General features: G+C 35.9%; 3 protein-coding genes across 10 annotated transcripts in view; 2 read left to right on the forward strand and 1 right to left on the reverse strand.

Moving 5' to 3' along the window:
- The first annotated feature begins 688 nt into the window (after nucleotides 1-688).
- On the forward strand, nucleotides 689-12,054 carry LOC127504165 (outer dense fiber protein 2-like). Of its 3 annotated transcripts, XM_051878666.1 has the most exons (19): nucleotides 689-1,139; nucleotides 1,891-2,007; nucleotides 2,172-2,276; nucleotides 2,432-2,605; nucleotides 3,714-3,901; nucleotides 3,988-4,126; nucleotides 4,260-4,391; nucleotides 4,505-4,579; nucleotides 5,617-5,688; nucleotides 5,835-5,951; nucleotides 6,112-6,297; nucleotides 6,962-7,071; nucleotides 7,188-7,323; nucleotides 7,496-7,606; nucleotides 8,505-8,768; nucleotides 10,011-10,111; nucleotides 10,383-10,545; nucleotides 10,646-10,771; nucleotides 10,851-12,054. In XM_051878666.1, exons 1-19 carry the CDS (start codon nucleotides 1,137-1,139, stop codon nucleotides 11,022-11,024), a joined length of 2,493 nt encoding a protein of 830 aa, XP_051734626.1. In that variant the 5' UTR covers nucleotides 689-1,136; the 3' UTR covers nucleotides 11,025-12,054. The 3 variants fall into 3 exon arrangements, with proteins under 3 accessions (XP_051734626.1, XP_051734625.1, XP_051734628.1); XM_051878665.1 differs by lacking the exon at nucleotides 689-1,139 and having other exon boundaries at nucleotides 1,885-2,007; XM_051878668.1 differs by lacking the exon at nucleotides 689-1,139 and having other exon boundaries at nucleotides 1,885-2,007; nucleotides 3,988-4,120.
- A 106-nt stretch (nucleotides 12,055-12,160) lies between these two features.
- LOC127504167 (THAP domain-containing protein 2-like) lies at nucleotides 12,161-13,496 on the reverse strand. Its single transcript, XM_051878669.1, has 3 exons — nucleotides 12,923-13,496; nucleotides 12,668-12,851; nucleotides 12,161-12,476 (listed from the first exon to the last, which is right to left on the reverse strand). The coding sequence occupies exons 1-3, from the start codon at nucleotides 13,072-13,074 to the stop codon at nucleotides 12,162-12,164; spliced, it is 651 nt and encodes a 216-aa protein (XP_051734629.1). The 5' UTR covers nucleotides 13,075-13,496; the 3' UTR covers nucleotide 12,161.
- A 1,762-nt stretch (nucleotides 13,497-15,258) lies between these two features.
- LOC127503221 (spectrin alpha chain, non-erythrocytic 1) overlaps nucleotides 15,259-20,084 on the forward strand; it is a 35,760-nt gene continuing 30,934 nt past the window's right edge. For all 6 annotated transcript variants that reach the window (XM_051876750.1, XM_051876751.1, XM_051876753.1 and 3 more), the window contains exon 1: nucleotides 15,259-15,415. The gene's annotated coding sequence lies outside the window, so the exon portion shown is untranslated. The remainder of the gene's footprint in view (nucleotides 15,416-20,084) is intronic.

Consider the following 20,084-nt stretch of genomic DNA (forward strand, 5'->3'; position numbering starts at 1 on the left):
CATAATAAAATCATACTGAGACAATATTACAGTATTACAATATTATTTTTATAGTTTATTATTATTTATAAATTCAATATTTTGTTTTATTGTGGTTAAATACTATTGTTTTATTTTATATTTGTGCATCAGGTAAGAATTGCAGATGTCGACATTGCTGTTTTTATATACTATGGTTTATTTTTAATTTGCGCATAAGGTAAGAATGGCAAATGACAACGTTGCTGTTTTTGTTGTTGTTTTTTGCAGATTTTTGCATTTTTCAGCTTTTGTGAAACTTTCAAAGACAAGTGCAAAATAAAAAAATAAAAAATAAATAATGCGTGACTTTTATTTTGAAACAATCTGCTCAAGATTCCAGTCAGCAAGCCTTGATTCCGTTCATGCCAATAATGTGAAATGAGCATTATTTATATTGCGGAAAACATATAGTCAAAAGAAAAAACAACAACACTGAACGATACCTAGATCTTTTAGGAACAGTTTGTTTTACTGATATGTTTTACTGTGGATTTTAATTTTCACTTTAAAATTCATTGGTTTTTATTTAAATATCTATTCCTTTAAACAATATCAATCAGTTTTCATTTTACATATAAAAATAAAATAAATAATAAATATTATAAACCATTCCTCTTCCTATTTTCAACGCTTTTATTTTGAAAGCCAACTCTCACAGACATTGGGCTACTTCCAGGCTACTTCTCGTTTTCTCATGTTGACGCTGTTGTGAGCTCTCCAGCGTCAGTTTATTAACGGACACAGAAACAAAATAATAGATAGCACTTCCAAGACATGTTTGTAGTTTATTGTCTGTTCGCCAAAGATTATCACGGGAATGGTATCCTTGTTATGCTTGACAACAACTGTAGCTTGGGCCTTTGTTAGGCTTGGTTTCTAGGGACACCGTTGCTATAGACAGCGTACTACATAAAGTTGAGCAAGGTCAGGCGATTTCCTCCAATCACGATCACGCACTGGCTACGAAACCTTTTGAATCAGCCAATCAAATGAGAGACTGATTACCCACCGGAAAATGGTTTGAAGACTCTGGGATGACAAGAAAACTGAAGTAGCTCGCAACTATTTTTATGTACATTTTACCCATATCGACGTTTGAATGTTTGTAGTTTCGCATGGTAAGATGGTTTGCAAATAAATACGTTTTACTTCATGATTTAACGACTTGTATTGTAGACAAACTATAGTTCTCCCGATGTATGGACAATTATCCTGCTGTATTTGCAGCTTCTCTGTTTTATTCATGATTTCTATTTCATTTCTGTTTCGGTGTCATTGTTTTTACGCTCTGTGAAAGCTAGCTTCTGCTTCCTTATCAGCTCAGTGTTCTATTTGGCGTTCATTCACTTCTGAATCCATTGATGGTGCTATATGGTTATGTACATATAGATACTTTAGTATATTGAATTTGCTGTCATCTTTACATTAGCCCAGATGTCAGTCATGATTGTAAGAAGGTCTGTTGTGGTAGTCTCGGTTTACCTCTGATAGTCTTGAGTACTGTACTCTGAAACATGACCTGAAGATGTGTGACCAGTAAAATGATACTTCAACCATATGTTCCTGATCCATAAACAAAGACCCGATGAATTTAAAGATAAATATTTTTTTATTTAGTTTTTTTTTTTTTTTTTTTTAATTTTATTTTACAATATATAGGCTATATATATTTGTACGTTTTTTTTTTTTTTTTTTTTTAACATGCATTTTTAAAAGTACAAATATTACGTGCAGCCTCTTAATTAAAATATGATCAAATCTGGCATATATGTTAATAAATACAACAATGCTTTTCATACATATGGATAGTTGACCTGATGTGCAGGATTGTATGTTGCCTTATTATTGTTATTTATCTTTTTTATGCAGAAAAAATCAAGAACAAGCTCATCCTCCCCACCTCTGCACGTGCATGTGAACGAGACCACGCCTGTGCACGTGCATGTGAAGAAGAGCACAAAATGCAGCCCTACCAAGACAGCCCAGGTATAGCATCATCTTGTAGCCTGTGCATTGATACCCATCCTGAAAATACACTTCAATTTATAGTAATTATTATTATAACACAAGTCCAAAGAGGTGTGCAACTGAGAAAGCATCCAAAGTTCCATAAGACCCATCATGCACCTTGTATGTCTTTTATGTTCCAGGTTAAGACAAAAAGTGGCTTGCATCCTACTGCTAAGGTAAAGACGAGGGTCCCATGGATCCCACCTGGCAAGGTCTCAACTCGAGAGGCCTCATATAAGTGGGAGGTCAGTCAAATATTACATATACATTCCCATTTGTGCTTGTGCACAATTCATTTAAAATATTTCACACTGCTGTGAGTGTAGTTTTTTTTTTTAATGTATTTTGCAGAAGAAAACCATTTTGTTATTTTAGATGTTATAATGTTTATGTATTTTAGGGACCAAGTCATCGTCTAGAGATAACGCCTCCACAGGAACCTGAACGCTCTCAGTCTCCTCTCCGAATTGAAGATCTTTCCACTGATGAGGAAGAAGCACTGCATGGACGCATCAATCAGTATGAGAGGAAGATTGACAGCCTGATGACAGAGGTCAGCTCTCTGAAAAATGAGGTGAGAATAGAGAGATTGGAAAAATAAAAAAATTTGTTTGTCATTCTTTTCTTTTTGAGAGAAAAAAATTACATTATACCTGAACTACCGTACAGTTTGGGGTTGGTAAGATTTTTAATGTTTTTAAAAGAAGTCTCTAATGGCAGCCAAGGCTGCATTTTTTTGATCAAAAATACAGTAAAACAGTAATATTGTGAAATATTATTGCAATTAAAAATAAATGGTTTGTTTTTATATACTTACAAAAGTAATGTTGAATTTTTAGCATCATTACTTCAGTCTTCAGTGTCACATGATCCTTCAGAAATCATTCTAATATGCTGATTTGGTGCTCAATATACATTTTCTATTATTCTAATTGTACATTTTCTAAAGTTTGCAGCTTAATTTTTTTGTGGAAACATTTTTTTCTAGATTCTTTGGTGAAAAGAAAGTTTAATAGAAGAGAATTTATTTGAAATAGAAATCTTTTTTAACATTGTGTCTTTCACTTTTGATCAATTTAATGCGGCCTTGCAAAATAAGTGTTCATTTCTTTCCAAAAAATCTTGACCTCTGACCCCAAACTATTGATTGGTTTTGTGTGTGTGTGTGTGTGTGTGTGTAAATTAGAGCTGCACGATTAATCGTTAAAAGATTGCGATCTTGATTCAAATACCCACGCAATCTCATTTCTAAATGAAAACGATTCGCCAGTGTCTATTAAACCTTTGACAAAATCACACCGGAACATTCAGATCTGCATTGGCACTGGCGCTGAGCCAGAGAGAGCAGCTATCATGTATAAGTATGAAACAGCTTCACAAACAGTCTTTTCAACCACACAGTATCGTTATTTCTGTATTACAAAAATTCATATTATATTATATTATCATATTACACAGAAGTACTGGAATAAAAGTTTATAATTCGAAGATAAACACTGATGTCTATGGAAGCAAGCAAATCACTTTTTGAAAGTAACTTGCCGCTTCAAATAACAATTGTATCGATTACATTGTTACGCCACCAGGTGGCGACAAGTGACTGTTAAAAAATGCATTTGTCATTGAATCATTCAAACACCCATGCAAACAAAAAAAGCAGATGGTGATGTTTGTGTTTGCAGGTAGAGCTTCGTAAGAAGGAGCAGCTGCTAGAGCGTCAGTCGGAGAGGTTGAGCGTATCGCAGCGTGTCATTGCTGAGCAGGAGGAGGAGCTTGCAGAGGTCGCCCGGGAGCTGGAGGCCACAGAACAGGAGAACTCCCGCCTACGGGAGTCCATGGAGAAGATGCTGGTGGAGAATGATTTTGGGAGGTATGATGAAAACATTGCCGTTTAAACATTTTGTTATTACGTATAACAGCTTTCAAATATAATTTGAATAATTTCTTCTGGTCTAGACTAGAAAGGGACAGTATGCAGCTAGACAAAGATGTTCTACTCAGAAAGCTGCTGGAAGCAGAGATGGACAGCAGTGCAGCCGCCAAGCAGGTGTCGGCTCTCCGTGAAACAGTCAGCCATATGTCCAGAAGTGTGAGTGTGAGCAAAATACACCTTTAAGAACAGTTCTGGGTGGATTTTTCTCTACAGAAACCATTTTGAAACATACTGTACAGTATCATGTACAATATCAGATATGCTTTAAAAATATTTTGTTTATATATTTGTACAGGAGAAAAAGATGTCAGGATCAGACTCAACACTCTTGACCCGACAGAAGGAGCTCTTGCTGCAGAAACTGGAGACTTTTGAGAGCACTAACAGAGCCCTCAGACATCTTCTGAGAGAACAACATAGTCGAGAGGTACGGCTTTGCCTCTAACAAGTAAATTCAAAGTATATTATTATTTGACAGTTACATTTCACTGTACAAAAAACTGTAAAGTTTATTAACCTTTACTACTTGTTTTGTAACAGATGGAGTCACTAAGACTCTTGGAGCAGAAAGATACGCTTTTGAAAAGACTTTCTGATGTGGAAGAAGACAATTCGGTTGGTGTTGTTTGCATAAAGTATGCTGGGTAGGAGTGTGACGAGACAGTTAGCTCACGAGATAGAGTTCACGAGAACATTTGCATTTGAAATTGTTTAACCAATCATCTTGTAATTGTCATTTCAGTTAGACTTTCTGAGTATAAATTATCATATGCAGTATAAGACAACAATACTCAAGCACTGTAAAAGGTTTTGCCACAAACTCAACTGACTGGCTTCTCTCCTGTATGATTTCATACAAGCCTCTTCAGAACTTAGAACTGTACATGATTTATGAGTTTCAACAACTTTTGACCTTCTCTTAATTGAACTCCTTTCCACAAACTGATCATAGAAATCAATAAAAATGAATACGTTTTCTATTAGTCGTAGTGCAAACAATATGTGCAACCATAACAAAGAACTCTTAATATTCAAACTTATACAGAGCTGAGAGATGGTTACAACTACCCACACAAGATAGCTTTCATATTGAGAGATATTTGCATTTTCATCAGGGGGCTGCTTTCAAAATGCAGGGTATTGAAATCTCGTTTGAATGTGCACTCGCGTTTTACTTTTGATTTCGCGAAAGCATGTACTCTGTGAATAGGGAGCGGCGGTGCTGAGTGCACATTTTACAAGATAAGACATAATTGTGCTACAAATCTTCCGCCATGGTCTTGTCAGTCATCTCGTCACTTACTCTCGTCACGTGATCAGTGAACTCTGATTCCTGCTACACTACGTATGACTCTGCAGCTCGTGTTGGATGAGCTGGATGAGATTGAAGAGACCGTTATCCAACTAAATTAAATGGTTTTTATTTCTACAAAAAGCAAAAAGACAGTGGAGGAGTAATGTAAATGTAGAGGTTGCATATTCTATCCTATTTTCACCATCACACTCTGTCATGGCAATATCACGAGAAGGCTTTTCACCTAAATGAGAAATCTCGTCACATTTTAATCTCGTGGCACAAGGTCTCGTCATGCCCCTATTTCTGCGCTATTTTTGATTTCTTAGTTTTAACGCTGAACTCTTCTGTCTACCAGCGTATTCTTGTAAAGCTTCAAGACAAAGAGAGAGAGGTCAACCAGCTCACTTCCTTGTTAGAGAGTGAAAAGGTAAACTATATTATTTTCTAGAATGTTTTAGACATGATACTGTCTTTTATTTTTTCCTTGGCGGGTGAATGAGAGTTGTACGCATACAATGACAATAAGGAAATTCATTTCAATTTGCGAGCCCTTATCATTTCCCATTGTAACAGGAGAGTGCAAAGACCACCAGTGAACTCTCCAAAGTTTTGGAGTCCACCCGAGCACATCTTCAGGGTCAACTACGCAATAAAGAGGCAGAGAATAGCCGCCTTAATGTTCAGATCAGGGTAAAGCATACAGCATCATTAGTATTTAAGCAACATCTACCACTGTCTTATTTTATAGTGTTTATTCTACAAGACATGTCTAGAGGATTTCAAATATTGTCTTCATATATATAATGCGGCATAAATAATATATAAAATGTATAAAATCCAATTGGTTCAGAATCTAGAGCGATCCATCAGCCAGCAGCAGGGGGAGGTAGATCACCTGCAGAATCAGTTGCGAGACCTCAGGCAGCAAGCGGAGGCTGACAAGGACGCCCTAAAGAAAGCCACGAGGGCACAGAAACAGCGGGCCCAGCGCAGTGAAGACACTGTGGGACAGCTCAGCGCCCAGCTCATGGAGATAGTGAGTGGAGTGAGCTTAATTCATACTGCTACCAGGTTTTTAAAATTACAATTTGCTATGATAAATGTTTCAAACAGTGGTATCCTGCAGAAAACAATCGCATCTGACATCACTTCTGGTTAATTTGTTACTCTGGAAATGGAAGAATTTTTAAAGAAATGAATACTTTTATTTAACAAGTATGCATTAAATTAATCAAGAGGGAAATATATAATATTACAAAAGATTTTATTTGAAATAAATGCTGTTCTTTTGAACTTTCTATTAAAAATCATCTTGAAAAAAAAAAAATGTATCATGGTTTCCACAAAAATATTAAGCAGCACAACTGTTTTCAACATTGATCATACAAAATGTTTCTTGAGCAAATCAGCATGTAAGAATGATTTATGAAGGATCATGTGACACTGAAGACTGGAGTGATGATGCTGAAAATACAGCTTTTTAAATAAAAATAGTTCTATTAAATTGTAATATTTCTCAATATTACAATTTTTACTGTATTTTTGATCAAATAAATGCATTCTTGGTGAGCAAAAGAGACTTCTTTCAAAAACAAAAAAATCTCACTGACTGCAAACTTTTAAAAGTTCTTGTAGATTTTGTTTTATTTTTCTATGCCAATATATAATATAAAAATATGAAATAATTTATCTTTTCTCAGGAATCACAGTTGGCAGATGCTGTGTCAGCTGCAGAGAACTGGAGCAGTCGCCACGCAAAAGAGATGAAGGACAAAGGACAGTTAGAGATGGAGATCACATTGTTGAACAGGTCAGCAGGGATTTGTGTCCCTTGTATGATTATGCAAATCCTAATTATGAATAATTGTAAACAAGGTAAAAAAAAAATTGTTAAAAGCCACACAAACTATTCTTGTGTTCTTTTAGCCGTATTACAGACCTGACAGAACAGTTGCATGGGCAGGAAGAGAAAGCCCGAACTGAGAGAGAAGGACTCTTAGATCGCCTTCATGAGCTCAATACCGAGAGCACTACTATACGCCTGGAGAACCAGAGCCTTAAGGTTTGTCCATTTGCAGCTGTATGTACAAATCTGATTTGTTCTTTTTTTTTTTTTTTTTTCTCCAGTTGATTGCCAGTCTCATTTTACCCATAATCCCTCAGTTGTCCTCATGCCTTTATAATGAATATGACAAATTAATATAAATGAAAGCTGAACTGTTGTGCTTGTGCAGGCCACTTTGTCTGCCTTGGAAGAGAAGTTGTCATTGTCCCAGTCTGAGGTCCAGCAGGTCAAAGTTTCCGTGAAACAGTACGAGAGCTTGGTGGACAGCTATAAAGCCCAGGTGTGATCCTTACCAAGTCTGCATTTATTTGATCAAAAATAGAGTAAAAACAGTAATATTGTGAAATATTATAATTTAAAGGAACTGTTTTCTATTTCAGTATATTTTAAAATGTAATTTATTCTTATGATGGCAAAGCTGAATTTTCAGCATCATTACTCCAGTCGTCAGTGTCACATGATCCTTCAGAAATCATTCTAATATGCTAATTTGCTCAAGAAAACATTTATTATTATTATCAATGTTTAAAACAGTTCTTAGTGCTTAATTTTTGTGTAAACCGTGGTACACTTCAAAAATTTTGGGGTAAGATTTAAAAAATAAATAAATTAATTAATTAATACTTCTATTCAACAAGGAAACATTAAATTGATCAAAAGTGACAGTAGATTTCTATTTCAAATAAATGCTGTTCTTTTGAACTTTCTAATCATCAAAGAATCCTAGAAAAATAAACTTATATATATATATATATATATATATATATATCTCATGGTTTCCACAGAATCCACAGAAATATTAAGCAGCAAAAAAACTTTTCAACATTCATAATATTAAGAATCACTATTAATAACTGAGCACTAATAATAATTGTTCATAATTGAGCATCAAATTAGCATATTACAATGATTTCTGAAGGATTGTGTGATCCTTATGATTGGAGTAATGATGCTGAAAATTCAGCGTTGTCATCACAGGAATAAAGTACATTTTCAAACATATTAAAATAGAAAACAATTATTTTAAATTGTAAATATCTTGTAAATATCCAAATTTGGACACAAAACAGTTGTTTAATTCTACTCTGTGTATGTGTCTGTTTTTGGTGTGCGTTTTTTTTTTTTTTTGGGTGTGTGTGTCCGTCTATAAACTCTGCTCTGTTTCTTTGAATTCATAGGTTCAGAAGACGCGTGCCGAAGCAGACGAGTACTCTGCACGCCTGCAGGTGGCTGAAAGTGAAGCTCAGACTGTAAGAGATGAGCTAGACCAGGAGATCCAGCAGGTCAGGAAGCAGCTCCACGGTCGTCTGGCGGAACTGGAGCCCCTTCCTGAAGCTCTAAGACATGCCGAACTCCAGTTGCAGGAAGCTCACGAGAAAGAGCGTTTGCAAGAGAGAAGAAACACAGAGCTCAGCACCTCCCTCTCAGAGCTACGTATTAAGGTGTGTTTGTTCAGCATAAGTCCTTGAATGTAGTTTGCATTTAATATTAAAAAGACGGCCAATAATTTCAGGAAAGACACTGGAAGAACATTGGTGGTGGTGCAACAAAAATGTCTTACAAAAAGCTACAAAAGTTCTTCATAGTATTGACAACACTACTATGAGCACATGTGACCAGTGTTGGGGGTTATGCATTACATGTAATGTGCATTACGTAATTAGATTAGTTGTAGATGTAACAAGTAAAGTAACTCATTACTTTATGAATTTACACAATATTTAAGTTAACTTTTTTTTTTTTTTTTAAGTAATGCATTTTACTTTATGGTTTAATTAATTTGCTTAAACATTTTTTTTTTTTTTAAACTACTGATTTAATATTTTCTCTCTTTGCCATAACGTTGTCATTTAGACATGCACACTCATGCATGCACGGGAACAGAAAAAAGTAAAAAACGCATAACTTTCAACTTAAAATAAAAAGAATTGTACAGTAGGTAATATAAACAGTAATGTTAAGAGATCTTTTGTTTGGCATGTAGCTCTAGGGGTCAGGAAATATTCTAAGTGGTCAGAATATAACAATATTCTAAATTTGTTTTTAAAAGAAAATGAAGGCTATGTTGTTGAATGCTTTACTGGGCAAAAGTACGCAAAAGTAAAATAAGATTATCTTGCATAAAAAGTAACTAGTAATAAGTTACTTTTTTAGAGAGTAATGCAATATTGTAACATTACTTTTAAAAGTTACTTTCCTCAACACTGCATGTGACTGCTTACATTTACCATATCAATGGCTATTCAGTATTCAGCAACTTGGAAGGGCCGTTGTTTCTTATTTCATATGCAAATAGGTTAGCCGTTCCTAACAGAGGTTGTAAAATTTACATACAGAAGTATTGAAGGTACAGTAGGAAGAAGAGCCCGTTTGATTCTAAAGGGTCAGTGGAAAGGGTGGAAAATGATTGTGTATAGCTAAATTATGAAGTTTTTGTTGTAAGAAACCTTTACTAACATAAGTGGGGCAATATGAGTTGCTTCAAAAAGGTAGAATATGGTTAGCTTAAGTTTTTTTTTTTTTCCCACAATTTTTGTGTTTTGGTGTTATTTTTTTCAATAAAAAATTAAGTAATAGTAAAAACAAACTGTAACAGACAATTTTATTTCTAGTGATCTTCAGTAGTACAAAAATGATGTTTTTATTGATATAAATTTTTGTTTTCTCTGGTGGATTGTGTGTAGGTGGAGCAACAGGGAAGTCTGGCAGAGATGTTGAGACACAAGAACATGTTGTTACTGGAAGAAAACAAGCAGCTTCAGCACAAAGCAGAGGGCCTTGAGCGGTCTGTCACTTCTTCCTTTTATCCCTCGTTAATTGTCTGTCATTCAGTTTAAAGTATTTTCATCTCTTAAATGGATAGTTCTGTCACTCATGTCATTCCAAAACTGTATGACTTTCTTTGGTTCCAATGTTGTTTGGTTCCCAACATTCCCAAAATCTTCTTTTATGATCCAAAGAAGAAAGTCATACAGGTTTGGAACAAGATGAGGGTGAGTAAATAATGTCAGAATTTTCATTTCCCTTTAACATGCTTTATCCCACATTGTCAACAGGAAGCTAGAGGAGGTTAACTCACAAAATCGAGACCTCATCCAGGTGATTTCAAAACGTGAAGAGACTATTCATAGCAACCAGGTGCGTCTGGAAGAAAAGTCTCGGGAGTGCAGTATTCTGACTCGACAGCTGGAGGAGGCCCTGGACGATGCTCGTCGGCAGGTCTGGCCCCAACTGCCACGAACTCATGGATTCAATTATCTCTGTTTTCATCTTGCAAAGCTTTTATTTGTTTCATTGAAGATTCCCTGCTGATTGACAGGTCACCCACACCAGGGAGCGAGCAGCCTCTAAAGAGCGTGTTACACAGTCCAAAATTGTCGACCTAGAGACTCACCTGAGCAGAATAAAAACTGAACTGAATCAGCTACAACGAGCCAAAGAGGAGGTCAGTTAAATTTCTCCATTTGTGAATTTCTTTCAAATATTTTTGTCAAATTCTTTAAAACATCCATGAACTTTCTCAGGCTGAACGGAGGTACCAGAGCCGTTTACAAGACGTCAAGGACAGACTGGAGCAGTCCGACAGCACAAACCGCAGCCTCCAGAACTATGTCCAGTTCCTAAAATCTTCTTACGTCAATGTGTTTGGAGATCCTGCTCTCACTGGGTCCTCGTTCCGCACGCCTTCACCAATCTGAAAACTCTTGCAGGTGTATTTTAAGACTTCCTTTACATGGACTGACATGTATTAGTCTACTTGTCACAACTGATGACCTCTTGACTTTGCTGTGCATTGTACTTTACTCTTAAAAGTCTTATTTATTGGACATGGTCATTCTGGTGAGTACTAAGAATTATCTTTAGTATTACATATCCATCCTAGAATGAGAAGTGTGGTCTTATGGACAAATTCTTGTCTTTTCATATTTTGCCCTGTCTCAAGGTGGTCGTTATGCAATAAACAGACTTCAAGCTATTATCTTCATACAAAACTCTTCTTCCTTAATTTACAAGGCAATAATGAAGGTTTTTCTGCACTTACAGTAATATGGCTATTATGGATTTAGTCTTGTTTGATCTTATACTTTTTATCTGGTTATAATACATACAATTTGCATCTGACCCTCTGTACTATCTAATTGCTTTTAGTTTAAATAATATCAGTATCTACAGTATGATGATGGTTGTGAGAGGCACAGTATAATCTCTTATATCCACAAAATCCCATTTAAAACATGATCACCTACTCAAATCTGAATTTTCTTAGTACTTGAATTGGTTTAAGAGACAAAATGACAACAAACTCAGGATTTCTCATTTTATTTTTTTAGCCAAAGTTGTTTTTGTTTATAGCAGGGCCATTATGTGAATCTTTCTATATTAAAACAATATAAAGCATCTTTTGTGTCAAGATTGATGTTGAATTTTTGTCTTCAGTAGGCTGAGAGCATAGAATTCCAGTAATGTTTATTGGTGCTATACATTTTTACATTACTGTAATTATTCATCTTTTTTGTTGTTTAAAGTCATACTTGCACTTGCACTTGTCTTTTTGTTTTGTTTATCTGATGTACCATCATGTAAAAACAACAAAACCATAATGCTTCACTGTTGTTTGTGCTTATATGAAATGCAATGGTACATGTATTTTTTAATTGGTAAGAATATTTTATATACATATCAAATGTATTATTCTGTACTGACGTGTATAAAGTCTTTCGAAAGATGCTTCAGTATCCCACATTGTGTGATTGAAGAAAACTGATTCTAATGCAGTTGCAACCAAACCAAAATATAATTTGTTTCTCTGCGTAATCCTCAAAGTCCAAATGATTTCAGTCCAAATTATTAGTTTTAGGTGTAGATGTTTTTCTTGTTGCAGGTATTGACCCCCTTTGTTTCATTGCTCTAATTGCACTCTGCAAAACTATTGCTCTCTTCTGCCATTGCGTTGCTTTCCGTGACTCTTCCGCTAGATTCTTTTTGTACTCTTTTAGCTGAAGCTGAGCAGCAGCTAATTTCAGATGGTAATTTCTTTCTGTTGCCTGCAGATGTTTAAAAGAGTCACAGCAGGGTGATCTGGATAAGTCCAATGATTCAGGTGGTCCTTGGTGTGGAAGGATATTTTCAGTGTCCTTTAGAACCTGATTCTGAAACACAAAAAGTGTTATAACTTGTGTATATAAGTGTATATAGTTTGTTAAAACTCGTTTGTAGAATATGCTGTATGGATAGAATATTACACACAGGGAAGGCCGGGGCTAGTTGTCACAATATTTCAGTCAATTAAACCTATAAATTACTTAATTACCCAAAGTCTGTACTTCATAGATAGACTTACCGTGGTCTGTGTAAAATTAAATACAGTCGGAATCGCGTCTGAGTGTAAACGCGAAGATCCAGATTCAAAACAATCCGGAGTGAAATGCGCGGAGCACAAAAATGAGGAGTTAGATGGCGTCCATTCAGCGTCCCTCCCCATATTCACTATCCAATGGCGGCGATGCTCTTCTTGTAATGGGAATCTGAGAGAAACAGGATAATCAGTAAATGAAAGGTTTTGTTTTACCATCAGACAACCTAATCACAAACTTACTTGTAGAATGAGACGATATTCTCATCCGGTCCGTATCCGCAGAAATCACACGATGGCATCTCCTCAACTCTGACGGTAGCTGAAGTACAGAGACCAGAGTAATGAAGGCCTGTTGAGGAATCGCGTGCTTTATACACGGTGTGTCTATTCATGGTTCTCGTTCATGAAGGTGTTAATGGGCGATTTACACAAAACCCTTGAACAGAGAGAGACATTTGTGTTTTATTTACATAATGGCTGTAGGTTTTTTTTTTGGTTTTTTTTGTTTTTTTTCAGCAGCATTTAGGAACCACAAACCAGCAAAATAGTTAAAAACGTTAAAACTTCTAGGCTATATATTTTTACAAATCAAGTAGCATGTAAAGTAGCCTAATATAGGCCTATACTATGGGTTATTTTTCAGCTAGGGAAACTTATCTTAGTTTTAAAGGGTTAGTTCACCCAAAAATGAAAATAATATCATTTATTACTCACCCTCATGTCGTTCCACACCTGTAAGACCTTCATTCATTTTCGGAACGCAAATTAAGATACTTCTGTTGAAATCCGATGGATCAGTGAGGCCTGCATAGCCAGCAATGACATTTCCTCTCTCAAGATCCATTAATGTACTAAAAACATATTTAAATCAGTTCATGTGAGTACAGTGGTTCAATATTAATATTATAAAGCAACGAGAATATTTTTGGTGCACCAAAAAAACAAAATAACGACTTATATAGTGATGGCCAATTTCAAAACAATGCTTCATTAAGCTTCGGAGCGTTATGAATCTTTTTTGTCGAATCATGATTCGGATCGCGTGTCAAACCGCCAAACTGCTGAAATCACGTGACTTTGGCGCTCCGAACCGCTGATTCGACACAAAAGATTCATAACGCTCCGAAGCTTCATGAAGCAGTTTTTGAAATCGTTATTTTGTTTTTATTTTATTTATTTTTTATTTTATTATTTTGTTTATTCTCGTCGCTTTATAATATTATTATTGAACCACTGTGCTCACATGAACTGATTTAAATATGTTTTTAGTACATTAATGGATCTTGAGAGAGGAAATGTAATTGCTGGCTATGCAGGCCTCACTGATTTCAACAGAAATATCTTAATTTGTGTTCCGAAGATAAACGAAGGTCTTACGGGTGTGGAACGGCATGAGGATGAGTACTAAATTACATTATTTTCATTTTTGGGTGAACTAACCCTTTAACTTACTGTCATCCTAAATTTAAATAGGCCTAATAAATTAGCCTAAATTGATTTAAACTTTTTATTGAGACTCTTTAATGATTTCTCTTATTGTTAACATTTTATTTAAATGTTACATTTCTTGGAGTTGTTTTTCTTAAGGCAGATTTTGCAACTATACATACATTGCTCCTCCTTGCTAAATTCTCTGTACCCTCCCTCTAGTTTCACACATATTCATGACATTAACATGCTTAAAAAGCCTTTTTAGAAACAATTGGTCCAAGAATGACTGTTAAACAGCATTTGTCTCCAAAACAATAGGCAAAATTGGGCCTTGAAAGAAACCGGGCACCACCTTGAACGACTTTACAGGAAGACTTGAGCGATTTGCAATTTATAAGGTTGCAAAAGATTCTGTTTGAATAGGCCTTTGAAAAAAGAGGTTGAATTTAATTTCAAACATGTATTCTTAATGATTGTGTGTCATTACAATTTCTTTTTACAAGCCAAAGCACTCCTTGCCTCTACCAAAACCTTCTTTATGATATTTCTGGCTCTTTTGAATGTTGTTCTCTGTTTTCCTCCTTGAAATATAATTATATTGACAAAATTTTCTCCTTTAATACCGATAGTAGCTACTCGCTTCCATGAGGTTCTACTTGAACATTGTTCTTTAGACAGGAAAGAAAACTGTCATCTGTCCTCACTTCTGACCAAATACATAGCTGTTTTGCCTCAGAAACTAATGGATCTTGGATTTTTTTGATTGTTGTCCTTGTTTTATTTATAGCCATTTCTCACAAATTTTATTGATGTGCCAAGGCACTGTGATACAGCAGAAACCATAGACCAAATTTATTATGGCAGCATTTTCCAGACCAGTACTGCAGTACTGCAGTGCCAGGAATTAAAAAAAGATGCATAATCAATTAAATTAATTACAGTCAGGAAATTCACCAAATGACATTGATCAGATATGCAAACCTGACTTTCAGAAAAAAAAAATCAACTTTTATATCTGTCATATCTATGACTATAAAATATAAATTTATTATACATGTGTATTTTGTTTAATATAGAACACAGGGCTTTGAAAATTTTAAATTGTATCTAATCAGACTGGAAGGGGAGCACTATGGGGCTTCGGCATTTTCCGTCAGCGTTCGGCTAGTTGCTGCAGTGCATGATGTCACTGTCTCGCGCAGCTCGTCAAGTACGATCGCTCGGTCTACGCTGCTATTTCATTCGTTGAGGTCGCCACCCGTTGCCACCCAGTCTCAGAAAAACAGCAAATCCTCCAGCAAGGTAGGCTAATACACAAAATTTCAGTTGTAAAATTGTGCATTTTTATAAACAACGCACAATTCCAGGACGTTTTATTGTAAACTAAAATAATGGTTTGGTTTATGTCGCGTTTGCTATGCTGCGGGCCGTGCTGGGCGTTTCAGCGACCATTTTCATCTGTTTAATGTTATATAGAACAGCACAATTCTCTCATTGTGCTGTAAATATACAGTTATTACATTGTTGTGCGAACATCACGAGTTAAATACGTTTTCTCAGACAATCTTTCATTGCCCTGCCTAAATGCAGTCGTTAGCTGCAGAGCTAACCTATATTCACGGCTAGATTATAAATTAAACATTTTACACGAATATAGTACAATGTGCAGCAAGATTCGTTTAAATCTATAGGACTATGTAGGGACGTTTTAAATTATTAAATAAAAACCTGATTTAATTATATTAATTAGGTTTATATGCAAGGCATTTGTACAGAAACCAGCAATCTCCTCCAATTCCAAACGCTCTTCCAAACAAAGACATTAATTTCGACGAAGTACCTTGTTCTACCGATACAGAACACGCAATTTGTATATTTTCATTGGGTTAGCGTAAATGTATAGACATATACATTCAGGCTATAGAGGATCCGCCCAGCGCCTGTTTCTTTCTCGGTCTGTCATTGGATTAATGCTTTGAAATGAGGCCTGGGCTTTTGCTTGGCTTTTATTATTTTCTGATGGTCTTCTTACATGAACAGTGTTTATTATAAACACAGCTGCATACTTATCCATAGCTGTGTGTTTTTGAGTAGATGATGGTTAATTTTCTATAAAAATGTGAATGTTGGCAAACAGCTAATAATAACAATGTTTGAATTATCATTATTAATAAACTAAATTATGCTATATAAACTCTTAGAAGTAAAGTCAGATATTTTAAAATTGCACTTATCTGGCTAAACCGTGTGAATGCATATAAGCAGGCAAATATATTAATATATTGTCAGTATATTAAATTCTGTACTTCATTGTCTTATGCAAAGTGTTTGGAAAAATATTTCAACCTCTGAACACGCCTGCAAGGTTTTAACGATTTGTACCGTTGCTTTTTGAATTCATAGACTTTTATGGTTGAAACACTGACTTAATATGCACGCCAACTGCTGATATGCCAACAGCCCTGCTGCGCAAATGAAAAAGCCCCTGAAGCCAAAAGGATGAATGTTTTTGTGTTCAGACATTAGCATGCATTGCTTATAAACTGTACAACATTCATAGTTTCACACTGGGCCCTTTATTCATTATAATATGTAGAGATAGACTGATGATTGGTTTGATCTGTATTTTTTTGAACTGATATTTGGTTATTGGTTGTTTTGGTGTAATGATTTTGGTGTAATGGTTATCTAAAAATTGTCATATATCGGTCAATCTCCACCAATAATATGACTTTTCAAGTCAGGTTTTTAGTTGCACTTAATCAGCACTTGAGGCCTATTTTCTATTTTCAGACCTGGTGCCTTAGTGAAATTACGCATTATGAAATAATCTTGCACTGCCTGTCGGCGTCTGGAATTTAGCACTTTTAACAGTGTAGACAGTCCAGTAGAAAAAAATAACAGTGTTCATTGTACTCCCCATCCTGTTTCCTCAAAGGCTGATGGCATGCATGTTGAAATTGTTGAGAATCTTTCAAAGGGTGTGGTCTCCTGTCTCATAACGTAACTCATAACATGCAGGGTCTACGTAAGGGTGGGTGGGGGTGTCCTCTGGGACGCGTTGCATTTGCAAGTGCAGCTGTGTAACTATTTTAGTTGTCCTCTCCCAAGTGTCAGGGTCCCATACTTTGTCTGTGGATGCTTTAGAATTTCTGTTTTTGAAAATAAATGAGGTAAACAGTTGTTTGACACCTCCATATTTTAGAGACGTTAAACCAGTCCTGAATATTTTTGCATTTCCTTATGACTATTAGAGAGAGATTTTGAGCAGGTCATTAGAGTGCCACTGGAAAAAATACTTGATTATTAAATTCATAGCAGCTTTGTGTCCATAATGATGCAGATTATTACTAAGTGACCAGTCACTGACTATGTTTACATGCACCCTCATAATGTAATTATAATGAGATTATACTTCGACTGATCGAATCAAATTGATGTGATTACGCTCATAATTGTAGCAACCATAATTGGAGTAAAACGTGCCGTATTTTAATCAGGCATGTAAACACTTTAATCACGTTTATTCCACTCTGACCAAAGTGCGCATGTGCATTTTTGGGGTGCTGAAGAAACCGAAGTCATGTTGCAAATGTTGCACGTCAAGATTCTGATGGTCGAAAACATTGAAATGGAGACATTTTTAGGTGCGTCACCGAAAAAAATGACTGAGGCTGGATACCAAAGAACTGGCGAACAAATCTGTGTGCTGGAAGAGCTTGGCCAGTATGTGAATAATGGTGGTAAAAATAACCACAATTCTTGGAGAGTAATCAGAATAATAAAAATTGCATGTAAACGAGAGTGAAAAGGTTTGCTTGTGTAAACAACTTCCTCGATTAAGTCCTTACTCTGGTTATTGGAAATAATCACATTATTGGTGCACATTTAAACATCGTTGGCTTAGGATGGTGTATTTTAAGGCTGTACATGATAGAAAGCAGACCAAAGGCTGTGTGTTGTGCCATTGTTCTGGTTTCAGGTTGCATCCTGGTGTAACACAAACCTGAAGTGTTCTAAAGCTCTAAGGGACACCCTTATTTCGTATTCATGTCTATGTTGTCACTTTGATATGTATCAAATGGCCACTTTCCTGTGGTCTGTGATGTGTTATTGCATTGCATGAGCTGCTATAATACTGCATGCTCTACTTTGGCTCACATAACCAGTGATTTCACAATATATTAAATGGTTCATGTGCATTTTCCCAGTTCCATTTTTATTAGCCTAACCAATCTAAATGTTTAACCAATAATGTTGTTTTACATTAGGCCTTGTAGCCCACCCCTGAGACATCTGTTACCATGTCCAAGTTTCTTAAACCCAAACTGAAGGTAAAAATACGCAAGTTTGCATCTCCAACCTGATCTCACAGGAAAACGTAACTATTTTATGGCAATTTCATATGAATTTGAAAACGTATGATTATTAGGAAAAAGTAAACATGAAGGTCCACCCCTAACCCCACCCAGTCATACCTGTCACAGGACCGTAAGCAGGTTATGTGAAAATGTACGAATGAGATTATACGAATTCATACGAGCCACTAATTTGGCAAAATGTAAAATAGTTACGAATTGCCTTGAGATTGTGTTGGTGTCTTTTGTGTTCTGCCCTGATTTGCTGTGTAGTAGCCATGAGAAAATAAACTGAAAGTGTTTGCATTGTCAGTGTAGGAAGGAAGAAAGTAAGCGTTTTTTTCCTTATTCTCTTAAAAAGTGAGACGCATAGGCTGGGCTGTACCTTGGCTGTCTCCCCACACAGGCCCGTCACTGCAGCGCTGATGCTTTTGTCAGCACTGCAGCGAGAGGAGAGGAGATGGTTAGACAAATGCAGTGAAAGTGAGCTTTTGTTTTCTGCGTACTCATGCACCCATCTTCATCTTAAGAAACATCATTGCATATAGTACCTGGGCTTAAAGTAAGTAACAGGATAGGATATTATGAATTTGTAAGGTCTGTGGGTGCATTTTTACATTTAATGCATGGAAGTGCTGATTTATTTCAGGTTTTGTTTGTTTGTTGCATGGTTTGCGTGGGTGTGTTCTGCATGATTTAGCCTAGTTGACATGCTGGCACGGATTAAATCTCATGAAATCCGCCTGCGTGTGATGTTTTGATCCCTGGCAGCTGTGATGAAAGGCTGCAGTGTACCTTTTTTTTTCCTGCAGCTCAATATATTCATAAATATTATCTATAATCATAAATATTGCATGCTTAGGGTGGGCTCAATTTGAGTGCATCTTCATTCTCTGGGTTCATGGAGCTTTCAGATCTCAATCAATAAAGTAGCCTTTTTGAAATGAGTTAACAGGATTCAGGCCTAAGGAATTTAGAGGAAACGTGTGGGATGTTTCCAAGGATTTAGTTTGGCTAATAGTAACTGTTTCGAAGAATCCAAAAAGCTGAAATAATAGCAGTTTTGCATGGAGATACACAGAGATACCCATATTATTTAAAGGGCTAGTTCACCCAAAAAATGAAATTTCTGTCATTAATTACTCACCCTCATGTCGTTCCAAATAAGTAAGACCTTTGTTCATCTTCGGAACACAAATTAAGATGTTTTTGATGAAATCCGAGAGCTTTCTGATCTCCCTATACACAGCAACTTCATAACAAATTGGAAGACCCAGAAAGATATTAAAGACATCGTTAAAATAGTCCATGTGACTACAGCGGTATGAAGCAATGAGAATACTTTTTGTGCACAAGGTCTTACAGGTTTGGAATGACATGAGGGTGAGTAATTAATGACAGAAATTTAATTTTTTTGGTGAACTAACCCTTTAAATAATACGGGCATCTCTCTATATCCATGCAAAACTGCTTTTATTTCAGCTTTTTGGACTCTTCGAACACTTACTATTAGCCAAGCTAAATCCTTAGAGACATCCCACCCGTTTCCTCTGAATTCCTTAGGCCTGCATCCTCCCATTCAGATGTCAGCGCCCCTCAGATACAGATGTGTT

Source organism: Ctenopharyngodon idella, chromosome 21 (genome assembly GCF_019924925.1).
Source record: "Ctenopharyngodon idella isolate HZGC_01 chromosome 21, HZGC01, whole genome shotgun sequence".
In the NCBI taxonomy this organism is placed as follows: domain Eukaryota; kingdom Metazoa; phylum Chordata; class Actinopteri; order Cypriniformes; family Xenocyprididae; genus Ctenopharyngodon; species Ctenopharyngodon idella.

Coding starts and splice junctions, on each gene's coding strand:
- LOC127504165 (XM_051878665.1), top strand. CDS start 1,885: ATGCAGAAAAAATCAAGAACAAGCTCATCCTCCCCACCTCTGCACGTG. Junction 2,606..3,713: donor TCAGCTCTCTGAAAAATGAG/GTGAGAATAGAG, acceptor TTGTGTTTGCAG/GTAGAGCTTCGTAAGAAGGA. Junction 7,072..7,187: donor GAGATCACATTGTTGAACAG/GTCAGCAGGGAT, acceptor GTGTTCTTTTAG/CCGTATTACAGACCTGACAG.
- LOC127504167 (XM_051878669.1), bottom strand. CDS start 13,074: ATGAATAGACACACCGTGTATAAAGCACGCGATTCCTCAACAGGCCTT. Junction 12,852..12,922: donor AATATCGTCTCATTCTACAA/GTAAGTTTGTGA, acceptor TGTTTCTCTCAG/ATTCCCATTACAAGAAGAGC. Junction 12,477..12,667: donor TTAATTTTACACAGACCACG/GTAAGTCTATCT, acceptor TTTGTGTTTCAG/AATCAGGTTCTAAAGGACAC.